General features: G+C 45.4%; 1 protein-coding gene across 2 annotated transcripts in view; it reads right to left on the reverse strand.

Annotated features, from left to right (window-relative positions):
- ADGRE1 (adhesion G protein-coupled receptor E1) overlaps window positions 1-22,209 on the reverse strand; it is a 51,551-nt gene that overhangs the window by 12,829 nt on the left and 16,513 nt on the right. Inside the window, exons 4-16 of one of the 2 annotated variants that reach the window (XM_047705308.1) lie at window positions 21,050-21,205; window positions 20,814-20,933; window positions 19,548-19,694; window positions 17,266-17,415; window positions 14,887-15,027; window positions 14,664-14,801; window positions 13,432-13,520; window positions 11,935-12,018; window positions 6,630-6,807; window positions 5,196-5,315; window positions 3,850-4,055; window positions 3,257-3,427; window positions 1,128-1,322 (exon numbers count right to left, since the gene is read on the reverse strand). In XM_047705308.1, the coding sequence (XP_047561264.1) occupies window positions 1,128-1,322; window positions 3,257-3,427; window positions 3,850-4,055; window positions 5,196-5,315; window positions 6,630-6,807; window positions 11,935-12,018; window positions 13,432-13,520; window positions 14,664-14,801; window positions 14,887-15,027; window positions 17,266-17,415; window positions 19,548-19,694; window positions 20,814-20,933; window positions 21,050-21,205 (1,895 nt within the window). The remainder of the gene's footprint in view (window positions 1-1,127; window positions 1,323-3,256; window positions 3,428-3,849; window positions 4,056-5,195; window positions 5,316-6,629; window positions 6,808-11,934; window positions 12,019-13,431; window positions 13,521-14,663; window positions 14,802-14,886; window positions 15,028-17,265; window positions 17,416-19,547; window positions 19,695-20,813; window positions 20,934-21,049; window positions 21,206-22,209) is intronic. The other variant, XM_047705316.1, reaches the window with a different exon arrangement.

Genomic DNA, 22,209 nt, shown 5'->3' on the forward strand with positions numbered 1-22,209 from the left:
GAGATATTCTTCCTGCAGGTGCTATCATCCCTTTGGTTGGGGGACCCATTGTCCTGGTTTGCCTGGGACTAGTTTTTCCCAGGACATGCGACTTTCAGTGTTAAAACTTAGAGAGTTTTGAGAAGAAGGGATAGTTGATCACCCTACCTCAGAGGATGTGTGAAGATATTGAGTGTGGGGATGAGGAAACCATAGCCATTGGACTGGCTGTCTGTTTTGTAAATAACATCTCATGGGCACATGGTCACATCTATTTCTATATTTTCTATGGCTGTTTTCACTAAAACAGCAAAGTTAAGCGGTTACAGCAGAGACCCTAGGATCTGCAAAGCCAAAAATATTGATATCTGCCTCTTTGCAGAAAGTGTTTGCTCACTCCTGGTCAAATGGTGGGAGTGACACGAACTACTAGCATTGAGTTCTGGGAAGCTAAACATTCCACAATGAGAGGGTTGATTCCACATAAAGAAAGATCACTCCAGGCAAAATGTCGCTAGTGTTCCTTCTGTAAAAATCCTGAGAGCCTACCATGTTTCTGGTATAGTTATAGGGAGTAGATTGGCCAAAGTTCTTGCTCATAGTCTAGTTTAGGGGTGTAGATGCACAAGTAAAACAACTAATAATCATAATGGTTTCAAATAAATGCTCAGAAAGAAAGCAAAATAGACTGATAAGGCATAGAGTTTCTCAGCTGTAACATTATTGATATTTGTAACATTATTGCCAGGTTATTTTCTGTCTTGAGAGCTGTTCTGTGTCTTGTAGGGTGCTTGGCAGCATACTTAGTCTCCACTGGGTGCCAGCAACTCCCCTACCAATACTGTCTCTAGATATCACCGAGTGTCCTCTAGAGGGCGGAATCCTCAAAAATAAGAACCAATGGTTTAAACAGTAATGGGGAGACCACCACAGTATATAAGATGACCAGGGAAATGATTTTAAACTGAAACCTATCACAAGAAGGAGCCCACCAGGTGAAGAGCTGGGAACAAGTATCATCAAAGGAGGGCATAGCACATATAAAGGTCCTGAGGTGGGAACTAGCATAGAAGTTGTTGGGTGGATGAGCAGGGGCAGATGTCGACATGGTGAGGCTGAGTGAGGACACAGTCTAAGGGATGTGAGACCTGGTTGCCAGTCTTGTCTACACCGATGATGAAGAGAGTCTTGGCCAAGAAGAGGCAGATGCAGAGGTGCAGGTGGAGGTAGGTGTTGTGGTTGCGAATGGCACGGCACAGTAGGAAGGTGGCGATGGCCAAGACGAGACACACCAGGGAGATGATTATCCCCACGTGGCTAATGAGGTACAAGGAGAACTCCATCTGTCAGGAAGGAGATACAGTACTCAGAGAGGGACTGACATTCCTCCAGGCAGAAAAAAATAATTATCCAGACTCCTGACTGGGGCAAAAAGGGTTCAGGGAACTTTTCTCCCTTTGACACTCAGAGTGAACCAGATATCGTCTATCATCATCCTTTGGAATCCATCAGCACCCATCCCCTTGCCTCCCCCTGCCCTATCCTGTGCCCCACCTCATGTCGTACTAGAGCAGGATGCCTATAAACTACATTTCCCAGAATCTTCTGGGGCTAGGGTCCTGGATGTCATTTAGGTTCTCCAATGAGAGGTATGCACAGAAGTTCTAGAAGGCAGAATGGAGGCAGATACCAGCTTTCTTTCTGCAGGCAGGAGCAAGTTATGGCTGGGCTCCACATTCCAGCTGTCCTTTCTTTGATTGCACAGATATGGAGTGATCTGACAGTAGCAATTTCTGACCTCTGGATTGCAGCTGCAGAAGGGTGATCTTGAAGCCAAACCCCAACTGGCAGGCCCTGACTTCAATTCCTCCATCCCTTCTCGTGATTTTGTGAGCATCCCATTCCCTGCTCAAAATACCTAGAGTGGTTACTATTTCCTGCCCTGATCCAGGATGCTACACAGGCGTTCGGAGATGCCCCAACTTCTGGGAGTGGAAATGGCAAGCGGAGTACTTCCCCTATTCACAATTAATCTTACATTTTTGAGTTCCTTCTGTGTATTAAAGATGTGACAAGGCAATATCTCACCAGCTACTCTCTATGATTTTGCGATGTGGTGGCTAAGAGAACAGACTACAGTTCTGCCAGTTCCTAGTTTTATGAGCTTGGGCAAGACACTTAACAGCTCTGTGCCTCTGTTTCCTCATCTGTTAAAAGAGGATACAAACAGTAACCCTTTAGGGTTGTTGCAGGAGGATTCAATGAAAATACTTGAAGTGCTCACAGCTGTGCAGGAAATGCACTGCGTGTTCTGTATGTCTTTCCTCTCCACTGAATCTACCCACTCACCAAGGCTCACTTCACATCCCATCCCCTCCCTGACTACTTGCTGGCTCTCACCAACACACTTCTGAATTCCCATAGCACTACTGCTTGTACCATATACATGGTTTTGTGGAAAGAGACATCTGGAGCTAGACTATCCTGGGTTCGAGGCTTGTCTCGAGTTTCCTAAGCAGGTGGGCTATGGGGCCTCAGCCCCCAACCTGTAAAAGGGCTTGAAAACACTTAACTTAAAATAAAGGGTCCAGGGGCACCTGAGTGGCTCAGTGGGTTAAGCCGCTGCCTTCGGCTCAGGTCATGATCTCAGGGTCCTGGGATCGAGTCCCGCATCGGGCTCTCTGCTCAGCAGGGAGCCTGCTTCCCTCTCTCTCTCTCTCTGCCTGCCTTTCTGGCTACTTGTGATCTGTCTCTGTCAAATAAATAAATAAAACCATGAGAGACTATGGACTCTGAAAAATGATCTGAGAATTTTGAAGGGGTGGGGGGTGGGAGGTTGGGGGCACCAGGTGGTGGGTATTGTAGAGGGCACAGATTGCATGGAGCACTGGGTGTGGTGCAAAAATAATGAATACTGTTATGCTGAAAAAATAAAAAAATTTAAAAAAATTTAAAAAAAAATAAAAAAAATAAAAAAATACAAAAAAAAATCTTTAAAAAAAAATAAAATAAAGGGTCCAACACAGTAGGCACTCTGTAAATGAGATCTGTGATTGTAATTGTCTCAGCATCTGCTTAGGGTTACTTCTCATTTTATAAGTGCATGTCACAGCTTCCCAGCCAGGCCCTGAATTCTCCAAGGGCAGAGTTATTGCACACCCCATCTGTCGCCCATGACTCCCACAACACCCAAAGCCATGAGAAATGCACAATGGATATTTACTCAATATTTTCCCCTTGGGTTTGGGGAGCCAGAACACAGAGAATCAGTACTGACCGTGAGCTCCCCAGAAGCCATGATGATGGCCAGGTTCATCATTTGATTACAGCTGCAGACAGTATGTGTCTTGGAAGCTTCAAGGACCACACAGCCAGAGGACATCCACCTACCACCCTCCAAGTTGGTGTCCCAGGAAACACAGATAGGTCTCTCAAATTCCTGCTTCGGCTGAAAATGGTAAGGCTCTGGTCACCTGAAATGCTCTTTCAAACGGATTCAAGAGTCATTTGGGGCAAGAAGATGCAGGTGTATGTTTGGCGTGCAAGGAGGGAGGGAAAGTTCTCAGATATCAGATCTGCCTCTAGCGCTGACTTGGTCATAGCTCATGTGAATAACATTTCTCTAAATGTTCCTGCGTGAACATCACTTAATCTGAGCCCAATCTTGCACAATGATGGATGGAAGAATAAGACATAGAAATAGGGAAGCCCTCTCCTCGGAAGATAGATTTGGGGGGTCAGCTTGAGTTGCAAGAAACTGTAGGAGCTTGCCGCCTTCACGGGTCCCTATCAGAAAGGAAAGTTGAGCCCACTGGGGGATGGGACATTCTCCATAAGTAGAGGGGTTTCAGCAGGAACCTCTTCACAAACCTCAATGTTCTCCAGCATGTAAATGACTGGGTCAGAGAAGCCATCTTTCTTCTCCCCAGTCATGATGCCCTGTACAATGCGAGAATTCATCTTCACCTTCAACTTACTCTGGAAGTTGGCCAAAGGGGTCTGGGGGTCTTGGAAGAAGCTCTCGTCTAAAAAAGACTCCATCCCCAAAAAGGAGACAAAAGCCACCCCAGTGGGGCCTGTGATTCCCCCAAAGGCAAAAAAAAAAAAAAATCATTTGCTCAGTAGTGATTATAGATGACCCAACACACACACACACACACAAACACACACACACACACACACTTTAATATCCCATGCACTCTGTACCCCACTCACCCTCTCTGAGGATGGCAACCCCAGTACAACCAGTGGACTTCAAGATTGGTGACCCTCATGGAAACCATTAAAAAAAAAATCCCGAGCTGCTCCCACCTGGAGAAATGTTGGCTACATTTAAAAATAAATTTAAATTTGTATTTTTAAGAGACAGTCAAACTGAGCAGTGGAAATAAGTTTGCCTCCTACTTTCAAGGTTATTCTGGCTCCCCCTTTTAGGTAGGCTTCCCCCGTCAATGTTGGTGATCTTCAGGGATGTCCCAGGCCTGCTCCCTGAGCCCTCCAGACTGCAAATGGGTGGGGAAGTGGCCAACAGCAGTCCACCAGCTAATCTGGCCATTGCCTCTCTTGTATAAATAAAAATGTGGCTACAACATGGCCACGCCCATCCATGCATGAACACCTTTGCACCGTGAGGGACTGTATTGCCCTCAATGCCTAAAATATCTACCAACCCACCCTCTACAGGACAAGTTTGCCAATCCCTGCTATAGACCAGCGCTCTCCACCAGCTATACAACATGAATCGCCCAGGTAATTTAAAGTTTTCTAGTAGCTACAATTTTTAGAAAAGCCAAAAACAAGTAAAAATTGATTTTAACGATGTATTAACTCAATACATGCAAACAATTATCATTTCAACATATAAGCAATATAAAAAATATGAATGAGATTTTTCTATCCTTCATTTTTTTTTGTACCAAGCCTTTGGAATCTGGTGTGTAGTTTTACACTCACAGACTGGCCACATTTCAAGTGCTCGCTGGCAAAAGGGGCCAGTGGCTGCTTAACTGGACAGTGAAGGTCTTGGTGCCCCATAATTGTGAGGGGATCCATTTATTTAACATCTGACTTCCCCAGCTGATGGAAAACTCCCTGAGGACAGGGCCCTCACCTCACTGAGCCCTTCACCAGTCTGGGCACCTGCCAGTTGACTGATGGATGTCTGCCGATTGACTACACCACACCCACCCTCCTTGATTCTCAGTTCAAGTCAGTACCTGCGGAGTCAGACTCTTCTATGGTGGAACATGCAATCTCCATCTTGTCCCCTTTGGCTTTCAAGTGAAAGGTCATGTTCTCTTCAGTGCATCCTTCCTTGATAATTTTGCTTTCAATTTCTAAAAGGAAATCGAAGTGAAAGGAACATGAAGTGAAAGGAAATTGCGGTGAAGCGTCTGCCTTCAGCTCAGGTCATGATCCCAGCATCCTGGAATCAAACCCAGCATTGGGCTCCCTGCTCAGTGGGGAGCCTGCTTCTTCCTCGGCCTGCTGTTCCCTCTGCTTGTGCGTGTGCTCCCTCTCTCTCCCCCTGCCTCTTTCTCTGACAAATAAGTAAGTAAAAATCTTTAAAAGGAGATAAAAGGAGATAGGGAGACTTTGCCTGAGGTCACTCAGAAAGGGAGTCCTGGATTTGATTTCTGTCCAAAGAAGTTATATATACCTCATTGTAAACAATGAATAGAAAGGCCAGTTCATCACTTGGACAATCTTGAGCCCTTGATGAGCGACAGGAGGATGGGAGCCCCAGACAACTAAGAATCCCAGCGGGAGCTGTGAGAGTGAGCTCTTGCCCCAGAGGGGTGCATCAGGGAAAGATGGGGTTGAAGTCAACAGTGATGGAAAGCAATGGTCACGACCCTCTAGCTACTCTGCATTTAGACAAGTTTTCTAAAGCCAAAGGGAAGAGGAAGGGGATGGGGCAAACCCAGCAGACCGGACCAGGGCTCTGTCACTCACCAGCTGTGCCAAACGGAACAGTGACTTAAATTACCCTCTGAGCCGCAGGTCCCTCACCTGCGGCACGACCATAACTACAGGAGTCTTCATGAAAACAAAATAGGTAAAGGAACCGGAGGTTTTCTTTTTAAAATATAAGCCAGATCATGCCATGCCTGTTCTCAGACTCTCCAATTCTGTGCCCCGCCCCCAATCTTCCTTCAGATGAAATCCTGAGTCCCCACATTCGTCTGCGAAATCCACCTCTCCCCTCCGTTTCTGACCCCTTCTCCTGCAGGCTCTATGATTCTCTACTTCACTTTGGCCACGCTGGCCTCTCCACTGTTCCTTGAACTCACCAAATACGAACACAGCTCGTCCCTCCCACGCCTGACCCTCTCAAGCCAACTTAGCCTGGCTGTATTTTTCTTTATAGCACTTTCCCCATCTCATATACTGGCTGCATTTACTGTGGGACTCAGCACGGTTGTCAAACAGAGAACACACTCCAAACCCTATCTGGCCACACTCTGAACTCAATGTCAGCCATTCCGTAAATGGGAGATGTTGTTCATATCCTTGGACTGGCTCTGTGACTTCTGTGACTTCAGAGGTTTGAAACCACTGGAGAAATGGGATATAGGAAAGTGGTGGAGGATCACATCGCCCAGAGCCCTGCTTCAAGCCAGTGCCCAGGTGTAACCTTGCCCTGTTACCTAAGTGTTCAGTCCGAACAGTCTGACTGACATTGGCCGAGGGGTTCAGGAAAGCTGCCAGCATGCTGCTTTTCACACTCTCCAGGACCACAGTGGCCAGAGCAGAGGTCTCTTCTTTGGTGAAGTTGGACCATGTGGATGTTTGCTTGAGCACAGAGGCAAGGCTCTCAGCTGTATTCTGCAAGGAAAGGTGTTTGCATGCTGTGCACGCTCTCCCTCTTCCCAGACCCCTGGAACAGCAGCTGTTCCCTCTCCCTCCCCCTCCCTCTCTCTCCCTTCCACTCTCTCCTTCCTTTCTCTCTTCCTCCTTCTCCCTCTTTCCCTCTCTCTCTGGCCTCTCTCTTTCCCTTCTCTCTCTCTCCTCAAGAGAGTGTGTGACAGTCTAGACCAATGAAGAATTAAAAAGGCATCTACTCAGCTTCTTTTTCCTGATCCCAAAGGCCTCCCTGGGATGCAAAGTGGTGTAGCCTTTATTTTTTTTAAAGATTTTATTTATTTATTTGACAGGGAGAGAGACAGCTAGAGAGTGAACACAAGCAGGGGGAGCAGCAGGAAAAGAGGGAGAAAAAGTCTCCCCACTGAGCAGGGAGCCCAACATGGGACTTGATCCCAGGACCCCGGGATCATGACCTGAGCTGAAGGCAGATGCTCAATTGACTGAGCCACCTGGGTGCCCTGGTGTAGCCTTTAAATGAGTGCCTGGAATAACATCGCGTGCACATAGCTCTGACCCAGCGATTTCTCTTCCTGGAATTAATCCTTCCAGAAATGCTTAAAAATTGTATATATATATATATATATATACACACACACACACACATACACACATTGTATATATACAATGTGTATCTATATATATACACACTGAAATAGATTGTATATATATACATATATACATACACTGAAATACATGTATATACATACATATATACATAAAAATTATATATATATATAATGTATATAGTATCTCATTTCACTGAGAAAACAAGTACTTTCATTAAAATGGTTGTACTTATGATATTACTGTTTCTGGCACATAGACATAAAAAGTAATCAATACTTACTATAACCCAGGTATTGTGTCTTATGTATGTTCATTTTAGGAAGATATCTGTGAAGTGGAGACTATTGTGTCCATTTTTGGATGGGGAGACAGGACACACATCTAGGAGGTGGCAGAACTAAGACTTGAACCTTGGCAGGCTGGTATCAGAGGCTAAATCCTTCTAGTAGGTGTTCACTGAATGGCTTCAGTGTGTGTGTGTTGGGGGGGCACTCACAGAGTGGAAGGGTATGGAAAGATACACATCCAAATGTTAACCATTGGATGTTCCTCCATCGATTATGTCTATGATCAATGTTCCTCCATCGATTATGTCTATGGAGGAATAAAGGAAAGAATAGCAATAACAATATTAATATTAATGTTGATACGATTCCATTTACTGATTGTCAGTAAGTTGACTTCTACAATGTGACTCTGACCCCAACAAAACAAAAGTATGAAAAGGACTCTCTGGAGCATAACAAATAGCATGGAGGACAAGGGGAGATGGAGAGGAGAAGGGAGTTGAGGGAAATTGGAAGGGGAGGTGAACCATGAGAGACTATGGACTCTGAAAAACGATCTGAGAATTTTGAAGGGGTGGGGGGTGGGAGGTTGGGGGCACCAGGTGGTGGGTATTGTAGAGGGCACGGATTGCATGGAGCACTGGGTGTGGTGCAAAAATAATGAATACTGTTATGCTGAAAAAATAAAAAAATTAAAAAAAAAAAAAAAAGGACTCTCGACTTAATAAATACGAAGAAGAAATTAATTGACTCCAGACAGATGGGGAAGGAAATTAACGGAAATCCTGGTAGGAATACCAATTTCTATTTATCCAAACTGGGCAGTAGAAACATGAAAAGAGGGGCATCTGGGTGGCTCTGTCGGTTAAGGATCCAACTCTTGATACGGCTCAGTTCATGACCTCAGGGTCATGGGGTCCACCCCTGCATTGGGCTCCACACTCAGTAGGGAGTCTGCTTGAGATTCTGTCTGTCTCCCCTGGCCCTCCTCCAGCTCTCTCTCTCTCACACACAATCTCTAAAATTAATAAATAAATCTTTTTTTAAAAACATGAAAAGAATTTCAGTAAAACCTGGATGACGGTACAACTTGAAAGTTGTTCCTTCTGGAGAAACAGGACGCACTGAGTTCTGTAACCATATCCCAATTGCAAGGCATGAGCGTAAGGATCCTCCCCACCAACGCAGAGAAAAATCTCAGGTAGAATCATCCTGAAAAAATGTGGTCCTCAATGGACCCTGGGGAGGGTATGTGCTATCGTGAGCGCTGTGAAGTGTGTAAACCTGGCGATTCACAGACCTGTACCCCTGGGGCTAATAATACATTGTATGTTAATAAAAATATTTTTTAAAATCTTATAAATAAAAAGTTTTTGTGGGCTTTGAATCCGTTTAAAAAAAAATGCGGTCCTCAATTCTATGGCTGAGGAAACCTCATTAAACTCCCTTTGAAATGTGAGATCTATTCTAAACTGGGAACACTGTTTTATTTCCTTGGGGAGGTAAAAAAAAAAAAATCAGTAGGCAAACTTAGACTCCACGGGGTTAATACTCTTGTGTTCACTTTAGAAAGTTTTGTGATCTTTGGCATAATCTGGAAAACTTCTTTTTTTTAAGATTTTATTTATTTATTTGACAGACAGAGATCACAAGCAGGCAGAGAGACAGGCAGAGAGACAGAGAAAAGAAAGTAGGCTCCCTGTCAAGCAGAGATCCCGAAGGGGAACTCAATCCCAGGACCCTGAGATCATGACCTGAACTGAAGGTAGAGGCTTAATCCACTGAGTCACCCAGGTGTCCCCAGAAAATGGTTTTGAAAGGGTTTGAAACAATTCAACACGTTAGAGAAGCTAACTGATTGATCACGGGATTTCACTGCCCAAAGGGATTAGATGTGTGATAAATGTGTATTCAATATGAACACTGCAAGAGAACACAGCTGTTGATAAATGGTTTTGAACATTTAAAACATCTGAATTAGTACATTTATACATTTGATTTATGTATTTATGTATTTGATACATTGGATATATGAATCCCTTGAAAGCATATGACTTTGCCTTCTAGGTTAGTAAATCTTCCTCATTAGGTATTTGAAATTTGGAGGGAAATAAGAATATTCATAAGCATAGTATAAAATGAAGGGAACAGGGGCGCCTGGGTGGCTCAGTGGGTTAAAGCCTCTGCCTTCAACTCAGGTCATGATCCTAGGGTTCTGAGATAGAGCCCCACATCGGGCTCTCTGCTCAGCGGGGAGCTTGCTTCCCCCTCTCCCTCTGCCTGCCTCTCTGCCTTCTTGTGATCTCTCTCTGTCAAATAAATAAGTAAGATCTTTAAAAAATAAATAAAATGGAGGGAACCTAATTAAATTTGTAAAAAATGATTCATCTATGGAAATTTAATCTGAAAACCCTATGAGTGAATGTACACTTGATGAATAAATATGTTTTGCCAATACATCAATAATTTATTAGTAATTAATTTAAATAGTTTGTTATTATTTAAAATTAAAAATTTAAAATCAAATTACAAATGCAAGTACTATTCTGATTTTGGTACAAAACCAACCAAATTTATTGATAAGCTAACAACAGCTTTGAGTCCAACTTGAAGTCTTAAGAAAAACTAGGTTTTAAAACCTACCATTGTAATCCCATCTCTAGGTATTTACCCTGGAGAAATGAAAAATCAGGGACACACACTGTCCCCACCGGACAGACACACAGACATGCAAACTGTGTGTGAATGTTTACAGCAGCTCTCCTCATTATTGCCCAAAGCTGAGGTGGGGTCAGGGGAAGGAGAAGATGTTGGTCTCGTGGAAACAGCTCAGATGTCCTTCCCAGATGAATGGCTAAACCGTGGTACCTCCATAAAGCAGGCTAGTACTCGGCCATAAAAAGGAATGAAGCACCCATGTGTGTTTCACTGGGCGTGAACCTTGAAAATGTTACCCTCAAAAAAAAAAAAAAATGTTACCCTCAGAGTAAGAAGCCAGACACAAAAGACCACATCTTGTAGGACTCCTTTTTTACAACATACCCAGAACAAGTACGTCTACCAAGTCAGAAACCACACTGGTGGTTGCCAGGGGCTGGGGGAGGGAGGGATGAGGACCAGCTGCTTTGGGGGTACAAGTTTCCTTTTGCGGGGATGGAGATGGTGGTTATACAATGCTGTGACTGTAGACGATGTCACTAACAGTTATACAAAAATAAGAATTGGAAAAAAAATAGAATTGGAACTATTGATCACAACCTTGATGAATCTCAAAGGCATTATGCTGAGTGATAGAAGCCACATCCTGGGGCGCCTGGGTGGTTCAGAAAGTGAGACGCCTGCCTTCAGCTCAGGTCATGATCCAGGGGCCTGGAATCAAGCCCCACCTGGGCCTCCCTGCTCAGCAGGGAGACTGCTTCTCCTTCTCCCTCTGCTTCTTCCTCTCCTTCTGCCTCTCTCCCCTGCTCATGCTCTTTCTCTCTCTCTCTTTCTCTCTCCCTCCCCAAATAAATAAATAAAAATCCCTAAAAGAAAGAAAGAAAGAGGGAGGCAGAGAGCGAGAAAGAAAGAAAGAAAGAAAGAAAGAAAGAAAGAAAGAAAGAAAGAAAGAAAGAAAGAAAGAGGAAGGAAGGAAGGGGCCACATCTCGTATGATTCTATTTATATACTATTCTTGAAAAGACAAGACTCTAATGATGAAAATTTACTGGGGCTGGTGGTGGAGGGAGGATCTGACAATAAAGGGGAAGCCCCTGGGGTGCCTGGGTGACTCAGTCGCTAAGCGTCTGTCTCCTGCTCGGGTCATGATCCCAGGGTCCTAGGATCAAGCCCCGTATCACATCGGGCTTCCTGCTCAGCAGGAAACCTGCTTCTCCCTCTCCCACTCCCCCTGCGTGTGTTCCCTCTCTCACTGTGTCTCTCTCTCTGTCAAATAAATAAAAATAAAATCTTAAAAAAAAAAAAAAGGGCGGGAAGCCCCAGGGAGAGTTTGGGAAGGAAAAGGAACTGCTCCATATTCTGATGGCGGTGGTGATTACACAGATCTATTTACGTAATAAAACTCATAAAACTGGACAGAGAAGGGCAACCTGACTGCATGCTACATTTTAAAACCTTATAACTGTAATAAATTACAGGATAACTTGGCCCATTAATTATAAAGAGGACTTTCTGTACCCCATGTGTCCCCCAAGTTGTCTGAAGCTCAAACCCGATTACGAAGACTTTCTTGTTACCTTCAGAGAGACCTCAGCTGTCCTGTTTTCGCAGGCATCGTCCAGAACACTGAAGGTGGCATTCATTAATGTGCAGAAGGAACCCTGTGCCCCAGAGGAAGAGCATGAGTGAGCACTGACCAGTCGATGCCCCAGCATGTGAAGCACCCACTGGCCACCCAGTCCACCATAAGGGTGGTCCTAAACTCCTAAGGTGTCAGGAGGCTCTAGAATTCTCAGGAAAACAGAAACTCACCATTTGAGCAGAACTGGAGCCACGGAAGCTTTCTCTTCAATGAATAAAAGAAACAAATGCAAAGAAACAGCAAAACTACTTGGGGGGGTGGTCAAAGATGGGGGAATGTATGAAAAAAAAATCCAGTGGTCCAAATCGATTATGATTCAGCCACAAAGAGGAATAAAGCATTGACACCTGCTATAATGTGGATGAGCCTTGGAAACATCATACTCAGTGAGAGAAGCATGCACACACCAAAAACCACGTACTGTATGATTACATTTGTATGAAATATGCAGAATAGACCAATGGATGGACACAGAGAGCATATCAGTGTCTACCAGGGGCCAGTTCCTCCAGGGGGCACTGGAGGACAATGTTGTTGGGGATACAGTTTCCTTTGAGGGGATGAAAATGTTTGAGGGCTAGAAGTGATGATTGCACACCATTGTAGTATATTAATTGCACTGCAACAAAATTTATGATGTACTCTATGCTGGCTAGATGAACACTTAAAAAACTTTTTAAATAAAAAATAAAGTGTTGGAATGGTGACGTTTTAGGTGTATCTCACCACACTCTTTTCAAAAAACAACAGCAATGGTCCCAAGTGCATGGGAATTCCCAAGCTAATTTATAAGCTCATCTTGAAAATTGTGACATCAATTCCTAAAGATGCTCGTGGAAGCTCAAGTTTCTGGAACAACTTCATTGGAGAATTAGGACATCCAAATTCCTCTTTGCCTGGCCCAGGGGCTGTGCATCACCCCTCCCACATCATACAGACACAGAACCAGCACCCTCACGGGTAATGAGACTCCAACATCCTTTCTTCTTTTAGTGAAAGAACTCTCAAGTTTTAGATAGGCAAATATCCTCCCTTCTCAGCTTTCCTTAAAGCCAGATATAAACAGAAGTGATACTGGGTTATACTCTTAAAGAGAAGAACTATGCCTTTCACTTTGCCCTCCCTGCTGCCCACCAGCTGAAATGCAGACATGATGGCAGGGGCTGGAGCAGCCATCTTGGGCCACAGAGTGGGAGGCTTGTGTTGATGATGGCAGAGCATTTAAGGAGCCATCCCACCAACTCTCCACAGCTGACCCTCAGATTGTTTACAAGGAGAGAAATAAACTGTTATACAACTTAGGTCACCATTATTCTGGCCTTTGTTAAAACTGCGAAACAACATCCCACCTGAGTGGCTTCTAGGGACCTTCTAGGAACTTCTAGAAGTTCTTCTAGGAAACTCAAGAGCTAGAAACCTTAAAAATACTTACATATTCAGGCTCCACTGCTGCTCCCACTTGGCAGAGCTGGACTTGTTTATTGTTGGGTATCACATCTTCTTTACACTTGAAGGGAGTCCCTAGGAAGAAAACAAAAGCAACCAAGTTAAAACTCAACCACAGCAAGCTATGATTAAAAGTCAAGTCTGATTTCATGATCTCCTGCTTCAAATCCATCCATTACCAGATTATATGACAGCCACACATTGAAACATCAGGGACTCTGAGAAGCAGGAGACTGAGTAGAAAGAGCAGGTTGGCAAAGACCACCCAGCGCATGAGGCCATTTTTATAATACTCCAAAGCAAACAAAACTAAGGGACATATTGTTTAGGGATGCATACATGGGAGGCATTTTTTTTAAAGTAGGGGAATTATAAACACAAATTTCCAAATAGTCCCCTCTGGGAGGACTAAGGGAGATCTAATGGGGAAGGAGCATATAGAAAACACAATGGCACTGATGATATACTAGCTCTCATGTTGGCGAGGACCCTGAATGTATTCCTTTTATTATTATACTTCATTGCCTCCAGGTAAGCTACCTCTATTTTTAATGTATCAAGTCATCCACAATTTCAAAAAATTTAAACCATTCACTTCCCTATCGTTTTCAGGAGGAAAAAAAAATCTCCGAAATTCCTCATGTGGCTCACCAGTTCCTGCAGGATCTGACCTCTGCCCACGTCCTCAGGTGCACCTAATGCCATTTCCCCTGGTCCTGACTCTGTGTTAGCCTCAGGGCCTTTGCACATGCCATAACCCGTCACACTGAGCTCTCCACTTTTCATCTAGATAATTCCTACCCTTCCATCAAACTTCAACTTAAATGTCACTTGCCCAGAGTATATAAAATCTCATTACTCACTCTGAATCATACTATGATTTTTGGGGGAGTCACACTCATTGTTCTTATTAAATAATAATGTGTGATCTCTCTACTTCCTTCCCTAGACTATAAATTACATGAAGACAAATATCATGCCCATCACATCCAGGACTGAATCATCAATGACTAGTGCAGGGGCCTGTTTGACTAATAGATGTTCCAAGAATAATTTATTGAATGAGTAAATTAATCAATGAGTGAATGAATACCTTGGAAAAGAGAGAATTGTAGATGAGGTAAAGGTAAGAGGAAGATCCAGAGTTTGAGTAGCTTGAGGATTTCACAACCAAACCAAGACAGATTCCATTGCCAAGAGACACAAAGAGATGATTACTTTTGCAGCTGAAGTTCAAGGAGCCTTCAGGATTGCGTTGAAAGCCTCCAATGCAGCTACAGCTGTAGGAGCCCAAGGCATTGGTGCAGACAGAATTGGGGCCACATGGTGATGGATCTTGGGAGCATTCATCAATATCTGCAAAGAACTTGAGAATATCAAACAACCCAGAAGAACCAGGAGATACTTCTTTCCAGGGATGTACAGCAAACCCTCTTCTCACCTCTACAATGGACTCCTTGTTCTGTGAAGCTCGGCTGTCCATTACTTGGTGCAAAGCCAGGAGAGCAGGTGCAAAAGTAGCTCCCAGGGGTGTTGGTGCACGTTGCGTTGGAAGGGCACATATGGAGGCACTCATCAACATCTATAGTGTAGAGAATGGGCATGAGGCAGAGTTGGATAGCAATCCTACAAAAGTCATGCTTCCAATGCATAGAGTTATCCCTAAAAAATGGTAGCCCAAGCAGGGACTACATTTCCCAGAACCCTCTGCGTCTAGGTGGGGCCATGTGACCAGTTTTCATGTTCAGAATAGGAGCAGATATGACATTTGTCACTTTTGGGCCAAGGTGTTTGCAAAGCGGGTGTGCTTTCTCTCTTTCCCACCACTGGCTGAAACAGGGATTCCAAAGCTATAAGCGATATGAGAACCAACAGGTGCAAGAAAATGGTGTGGAGAAAGGCTGACCACTGGCCAGGTATGTCTACATTGGATAGTAATGAGAGTAAGAAATTTCTGTTAGTGTTAAGCTGGTGATTCTCCGCTGAGGGCAGTGTGTCCCCTCTACCCCCTGCCAGGGGACATTGGGCATTGTCTGGAGATATCTTTGGTTGTCGTGACTGGGCTAGGGGTAGAGGGTGATGTGGTAGGTAGAAGCCGCAGATACTGCCAAACATCCTGTACTTCCCAGGACCGCCTCCCACCACAAAGAACTATCTAGCCCAAAATGTCAGTAGCACCAGAATTGAGGAATCCTGGCCTGCCCATATAGGGTAATGCCAGGTCACTGTGGCACTATGGGGTTACCTCTCCCTCTGGGGGTTTCTGAGCCATAAGGGATATATGGAATAGAATGTCCTGGGAAAAAATAAGCAGGAGGGAGGTAAAGACAACAGTTTTCATATTCCTCTGTCAATTCACAAAACAGGAGGAATAAACAGGCAACATCCATTAGCGGCCTGTGCAAGCACACGGTGTGTTATACCGGCCATTACCATGGAGCATTGGGAGAAGTCCTTATGATATGAATGTAGACTCATTTGGAGATCTCAAAGGACAGGAGAATGACCCACAGTTGGAAGGTACAGGGAAGTGGTTTTCCTCTTGATGTCACAGAAAGTATCTCTAACCAAAGAGTGCCTTTCTTTTAATAGGGAGCTCCCCATTGACAGACACATTTAAGTGTCTGCTAGGTGGAACACTCAACAGAAATAGCACATATGGGGGGCACCTGGGTGGCTCAGTTGGTTAAGTGTCTGCCTTCAGCTCAGGTCATGATCCCAGGGTCTTGGTATCGAGCCCTGCATCCAGCTCCAGGCTTAGGAGGGAGCCTGCTTCTCCCTCTACCTTTCCCCTCCATTTGTACTCTCTCTCTCTCAAATAAATAAAATCTTTTTTAAAAAAGGAAATAGTGCCCACAGCAACTCCCTGTGCAACTAATGAATCGTTGAACACTACATCAAAAACTACATGTTGGCTAACTGAACATCATCATCATCATCAGAAATAGCCCTTAACAAATAGCACAAGTAGAATTTACATCTTGCATATGGAGCTGGACTAGCTGTGTGGTTTGCGAAACTGTTTTGGCTAGGGAACCCTTCCTTCATGCAAAGTGAAAACTACTGAGTAGGTAAAACAATTAAGAGCGGTGATAGTCTGAGTGTCAAGGGGTCCTGAGAAGATGCCTAGCAGCCTGGAATGCTGTACCAGTTTCTCTCTACGGTCCCTCTCAGATTTGCCTCTCTGCTGTTCTCCCTCCAGCAACATCAGCAGCTGTTGAAGATCAGTGAATGAAAAGAACCTTTTTAATGAAAAGAAGCACGTATTTGCCGTGAGAAGGGGGGGAAGCTCAAAGAACATAAGACATGTTCCTTAGTAGAGTAGATCCTCCAGAGACGGCCGCCATCAGTGCCTCCGTTTCCTGTGTGCAGATCTTGTTCCCCCAGCAAGATGGGGAGTTAATTTCCCCTTCGTTGGCATCTAGCCTTGCCCCGGGACATTGGCTGGGAGAATGTGGCAGAAGCAATGTTCTGGGACTTCCAAGCCCAGGTCTTACAAGATCCCAGTTTCTGCTTCCTTCCCCTTGCAGCTTCCCTTCCTGGAAACTAGCTGCCATGCTCTGAGGAAGCCCAAGAATCCACGAGGATGGGCCCACGAGGGAAACTGAGGGGCTCAGCTGAGCTCCCAGCCAGACACCAGCACCAACTACGAGCCACGTAAGTGAGCCCGTTTTGGACCTGGCAGCCATCCTAGTGACCCAGAAAAAGCATTCGGTCAGCCCACAGAATCACGAGCAAGCACAGAGCCTTGTTTGTAAGCCCTACTTTTCAGGGTGGTTTGCCATGGGTGGAAAGCGCCTGACACACCTTCGAGCATTACCTACACATCTGAAATCCTCTGAATTCTCAGGGGTCCAAACAGCAGGTGAAAAGAACCCAGGCAGGCAGGAGCAATTGTATTTTCCCAGGGTGTTGACACAGATGGAATCCAGGCCGCAAAGAGTTGAGTTCCTGGCACATTCGTCCACATCTAGGCAGGAAACCAGTCTAAGTCAAAAGGATGAAGGATGCCTAGGGCCTGGCAGAGCACAACCCCACCCAGACCGGAGCCAGTGAAGCTCCTGGGCTCTTCTCGCACCCTCCTAAACTCTGCTGAAAGGAACGGCAAAGAGGCAGGTCTGTGACTCACACAGAACTCCTGATGAGGCTCTCTGTGGCACGGCATAAAAATCCAAACTCCTCATCAGAACACAGGAGACCCCAAGAGTCTGGTCCCACAGAAGCTCACCGAGCTTATCTTTCATGTCTAATCCCCTGGTAATTCCTGATCCCGATTCACTGGTTACCTGTAGGTTCGTGAAGGCTTATTCTCTGCTCCCTCAGCCTGGAACTCACTGGCCTCACTCTTTCTTTCATAAATCTCAATTCCTTTCCAAGGAATCACTATGTTATCAATAACAATGATTAAGAGGTGTCTGAGTGGGGTTGGAGGGCGCAGACAGCCTGGGCTCCCAGCCTGGCTCTGTCCCTACAGTCTGTGTGTTACTGGGAGCTGTGCACTGAATGATTCACCACGCTACACACCGGATTCATATGTGAAAGCCCTAACACTCTGTGGTGTTTGGACATGGGGCCTTTGCAAGATGATGAGGTTAAGAGGAGATCTTAAGATAGGATCGATGCCCTTCAAAGAAGAGGAAGAGACACCAGAGCTCAGTGAGGATGCAGCATGAAGGTGGTCATCCAGAAGCCAGGAAGAAAGCCCTCTCTGACTGACCATGATCTCAGACTTCCAGCCTCCAGAAGAGAGACAAAATAAATCTAGTTGTTGAACCTGCCCCATCTGCGGCATTTTGTTCCGGTGGCCCAGAGCTGACTAATGCGTGGACAAGATAATTCGCCTCTGTGCATCTCAGCACCATCACCTGTCAGTTGGGCACAGGGACAATACTCACCCCACTGGGTTGTTTGGAGCATTAAATAAGGTGATGTCTGCGAAAGCCTCAGAAAAGAGCCCAGAGGATAGCAAATCTGAGCTAAGTATTTGCTAACTAAAATAAAAAATTAGCTGGTGACATGTTGAGACTTTTGTGACAGGTGCTGAGGGAGATCCTACATGCACCTGCTCAAGGAATGCTGCCAGCAGCCCCCGAGAGGTGCGCACCAACATTATTTCCGTTTTCCAGATAAGGAAACTGATGCTTCACAGTTATCGCACAGCCTGTGAAAGGCACACCCAGGATTTAAAAATCAGGCTCTGTCTGGTTCTGGAATTGTTAGAGGACCGCTTCCCAGGCTGTCTTGAGTCAGAGTCTGGGAATTTGGGGGTTACGTGGATGCCGGCCCTAGACAAGCCCCCACCCTGGGTTGCTGGAGGTGGCAGCCTCACATGAAGGCCAAATAGCATGATGGTTAGAGCACAGGGTGTGCAGTCACACTCGACGGCATTCGGATCCGGACTCCCCTGCTTCCTATCTGACTGCGGGAGACTGTTCCAGCACAACGGAGGTTCAGTTTCCTCATCTGTACAATGTGTATAAAATATACTGACACCATCAGGTTATTGGGAAGACAGTGAGCACGTGAGTGGAAAAGCACAACACCTTGGCCGGGATTCTGACTCCCGGCCTCCATACCTGCTGTTTCCTCCTCCTGGAACACCCTTCCCCAGATACCCAATATCTCACTCCCTCACACCCTTCACATCTTTTCTCAAATATCAGCTTCTCAACATAGCCTTTCCTTACCACCCTATTCGATGGAGACCCCCATCCTCAGCACTCCCTGTCCACATTCCTGCCTTCTTTATCTTTATCTCCTTCAACTATTCCTGGCACACTCTGTTCATGATTTCTATTGCTATCTATCTCCCTGAATGCTGGATGATGAGTTCCAGGAGAGCAAATAATTTTGCCTCTGTTAGTTACTGCTGTATCCGCCATCCCTAGAATAGTGCCCAGCATACAGAAGGTGCTCATGAAGTATTTGCTGATGAGTGAAGGAGTGAATGAATGAAGGAAGGAAGGAAAGAGTGATTATTGGCTTCAGCTTAGCAGGGGAGGGCTTTGAGCTCAGCCCAGACTCATTCAGACCCTTCCCCTACCAGGGCTGTCTTGGCCAACGGACTTGGATCTTGTTCCCCAACAGATCTCTCCCACCTACCTTCACATGTCTCTCCTGGGCCCTGGATGTTCCTGTTGCCACTGCTAGATTCAAACCCTAGGTTGCAGACACAAGAGTAGCTTCCAGGACTGTTGTGGCAAGTCGCATGCTCTGGGCAAATTCCGGGATCAGCACATTCATCCACATCTGATCAGTGGAAATGAAAACCCAAGTCAAAATGGATAAAGAAATAAGAACAGGAGTCAGAAAACAGACTTGCCGTGCATGTTCTCCCCTTCCCCCTCATCTCCCTTGCAGTTAGGCATGGCCGTGAGAATTAATTCTGGCCCAATGTATGTAAGAGGAGAGTGGTAAATAGCTCCAAAGAGTAATGACCATAGACATGGCCATCCTTCCTTCTTTACTCTCCCACTGCCTACACCATGGTGCCAATCAATGTGACTTTTTGCCACTCCTCTTTAAGCTGTGGAGCTTGTGTCCCTACTCCTTGAATCTAGCTGGTGTATGACTTCTGCTGGCCAAAAGAATGTGGCAGAAGTGATTTGGTGTCAGTTCCATATGTAGACTGCTAGAGAAGTTCTTTGCTTCTGCTCATTCTTTGGGATCCTTGCTTCCTCCATATGAACAAGCTCTAGACTCACCTAACAAGAATGAGAGACAAAGTAGAAGAAAGATGAAACATCCCAGATCATCCCCCTGGCATGCTAGGCAGCCCAGCTGAGATGAGCAAAGCTGACCCTCAGCTGACCACAGATACATAAGAAGCCCAACAGAGACCCAAGGAACTGACAGGCAGAGCCCAACCTAAACTTCCAATGCACAAAATAGAAAGCCAAATAGATGGTGTTAGTTTCTAGCCACTGGCTTTCAGACTGATTTGTTACTCAGCTTAGCTAACTGCTACAAGTGGATCAGAAAAATCAGAGAGGACTTCAAATATCTCTCAGTCCAAGCCAAGGGGATGTGATAAGGGCTTGATCACTCCATGCCTTGCTTGATGGGGTCACTCTCCCTCCAAATGAGCATGGAGAACAGTAGTACTGCACAACACTCAGGAAGATGGAGCCCTTGCATCTCGTGAGAACATTCTGGCTACAGTTTGGAGAATGGATTTGATGGTCAAGACTGGAGGAAGGGAAAGCCCAGTGAGGAGGCTGGTAAAATAGCAGGGAAACCCAGACCGAGGATGGGAAGAATGGAGAGATTTGAGACATATTTAACAGGTAAATTCCCCAAGATATGATGACTGATTTAATATGGAGGTGTGGGGAGGAGGGCGTCTAGGGTACAGCAGATTCTCTATACCTTCACAGGCAGAGTTGTGAGAGAGGAATCCACTCTGGCAGCTGCATTCATAGCTTCCCAAGGAGTTGACACACTCTGCATGCTCTGGGCAGATGCCACTGGAGAGGCACTCGTTGATGTCTGAGGAGCAGTAGAGGAGAGTGGGCAGACCGAAGATGGTGTGTCTAATGTGAGGGACACATGTATCCAACTCAAGTGATCACTGTTCACCAAAAAGTCATGCCCAAGAGCATTACCTCTGCAGGAGAAATTATCTGGATTTCCTGGGATCCAGTCATTTCCAGTGGGAGAAGAGAAACCAGGGATACAGCTGCACTTGTACCTCCCCAGAAGGTTTCTGCAGACTGAGTGGGGACCACATCTTGAGGAGCTTTGAGAACATTCATCTATATCTGGACACAGAAAGAGTTGGAGTTACAAATTTGCCTCATCTTGTGTAGCAGATTGTGTTTTCAAAGATGGCAGAAATGAGGTCTTCCATGCCATATGCACTTCATTCTATGTGAATTTGTATTCCTTCTGGAAAGCAGTAGGGTCTCTATTCCCTCCCCTTGGATCTAAGCATGCTGTGACCGTGAGGGTGGTGATTCTAAGTCATAAAGACACCATGCATTCCCTCCTTGTTCTCTTGGAACTTGACCACCATACTGTGAGGAAGCCCAAGCAGCCATGAAAAAAGCAGCTCACATGGTGAAGACCCAAGACCCTCAGCCCACAGCCCTGGTGCAGCAGCCAGCTGGAGGCCAGCACCAGCTACCAGCCGTGTGAGTGTGCTCTCTTTAAAGTGGACCCTCTAGCCCCTACTGGAGCCAACTGAACTGACACTGCATGGAACAGAGACAAGCCACACTCACCAAACTCAACCCAGATGACAGAGACATTCATGAACAGAATAAATGGTTGCCCTTATTTTCATGTACAAAATTTGCAGGTGTTCTGCTACCCAGCAGTAGACTGTAAAATAACAATTTAGGACACCTGGGTGGCTCAGTCAGTAATTGGCTGCCTTTGGCTCAGGTCATGATCCCAGAGTCTTGGGATTGAGTCCCACATTGGGATCTCTGCTCAGCAGGGAGCCTATTTCTGTGTCTGGTTGCCATGCCCCCTGCTTGTGTGTATTCTCTCTCTCTCTCTCTCTGACAAATAAATAAATAAATAAATAAATAAATGTCTTTTTTTAAAAAAAGAATAATTTGCAAAGCCACATAGAACAATTTACTCATTTGAGGACCCATAAAATTGTCCAGTTGTGGTACCATGGTGTGGTCCAGCACAAGTTTCCTTCAGCCCTGATCTGCCAAGTCATCCTAAACCCTTGCTATATACTTGTCATGCAAATACAGCTTCAAGGCAAGTCTCTTACAGCCCCTCCCAGAAATTGTGCCCTTCCTAGACA

The sequence above is a fragment of the Lutra lutra genome, chromosome 1 (genome assembly GCF_902655055.1).
Source record: "Lutra lutra chromosome 1, mLutLut1.2, whole genome shotgun sequence".
NCBI classification, from domain to species: domain Eukaryota; kingdom Metazoa; phylum Chordata; class Mammalia; order Carnivora; family Mustelidae; genus Lutra; species Lutra lutra.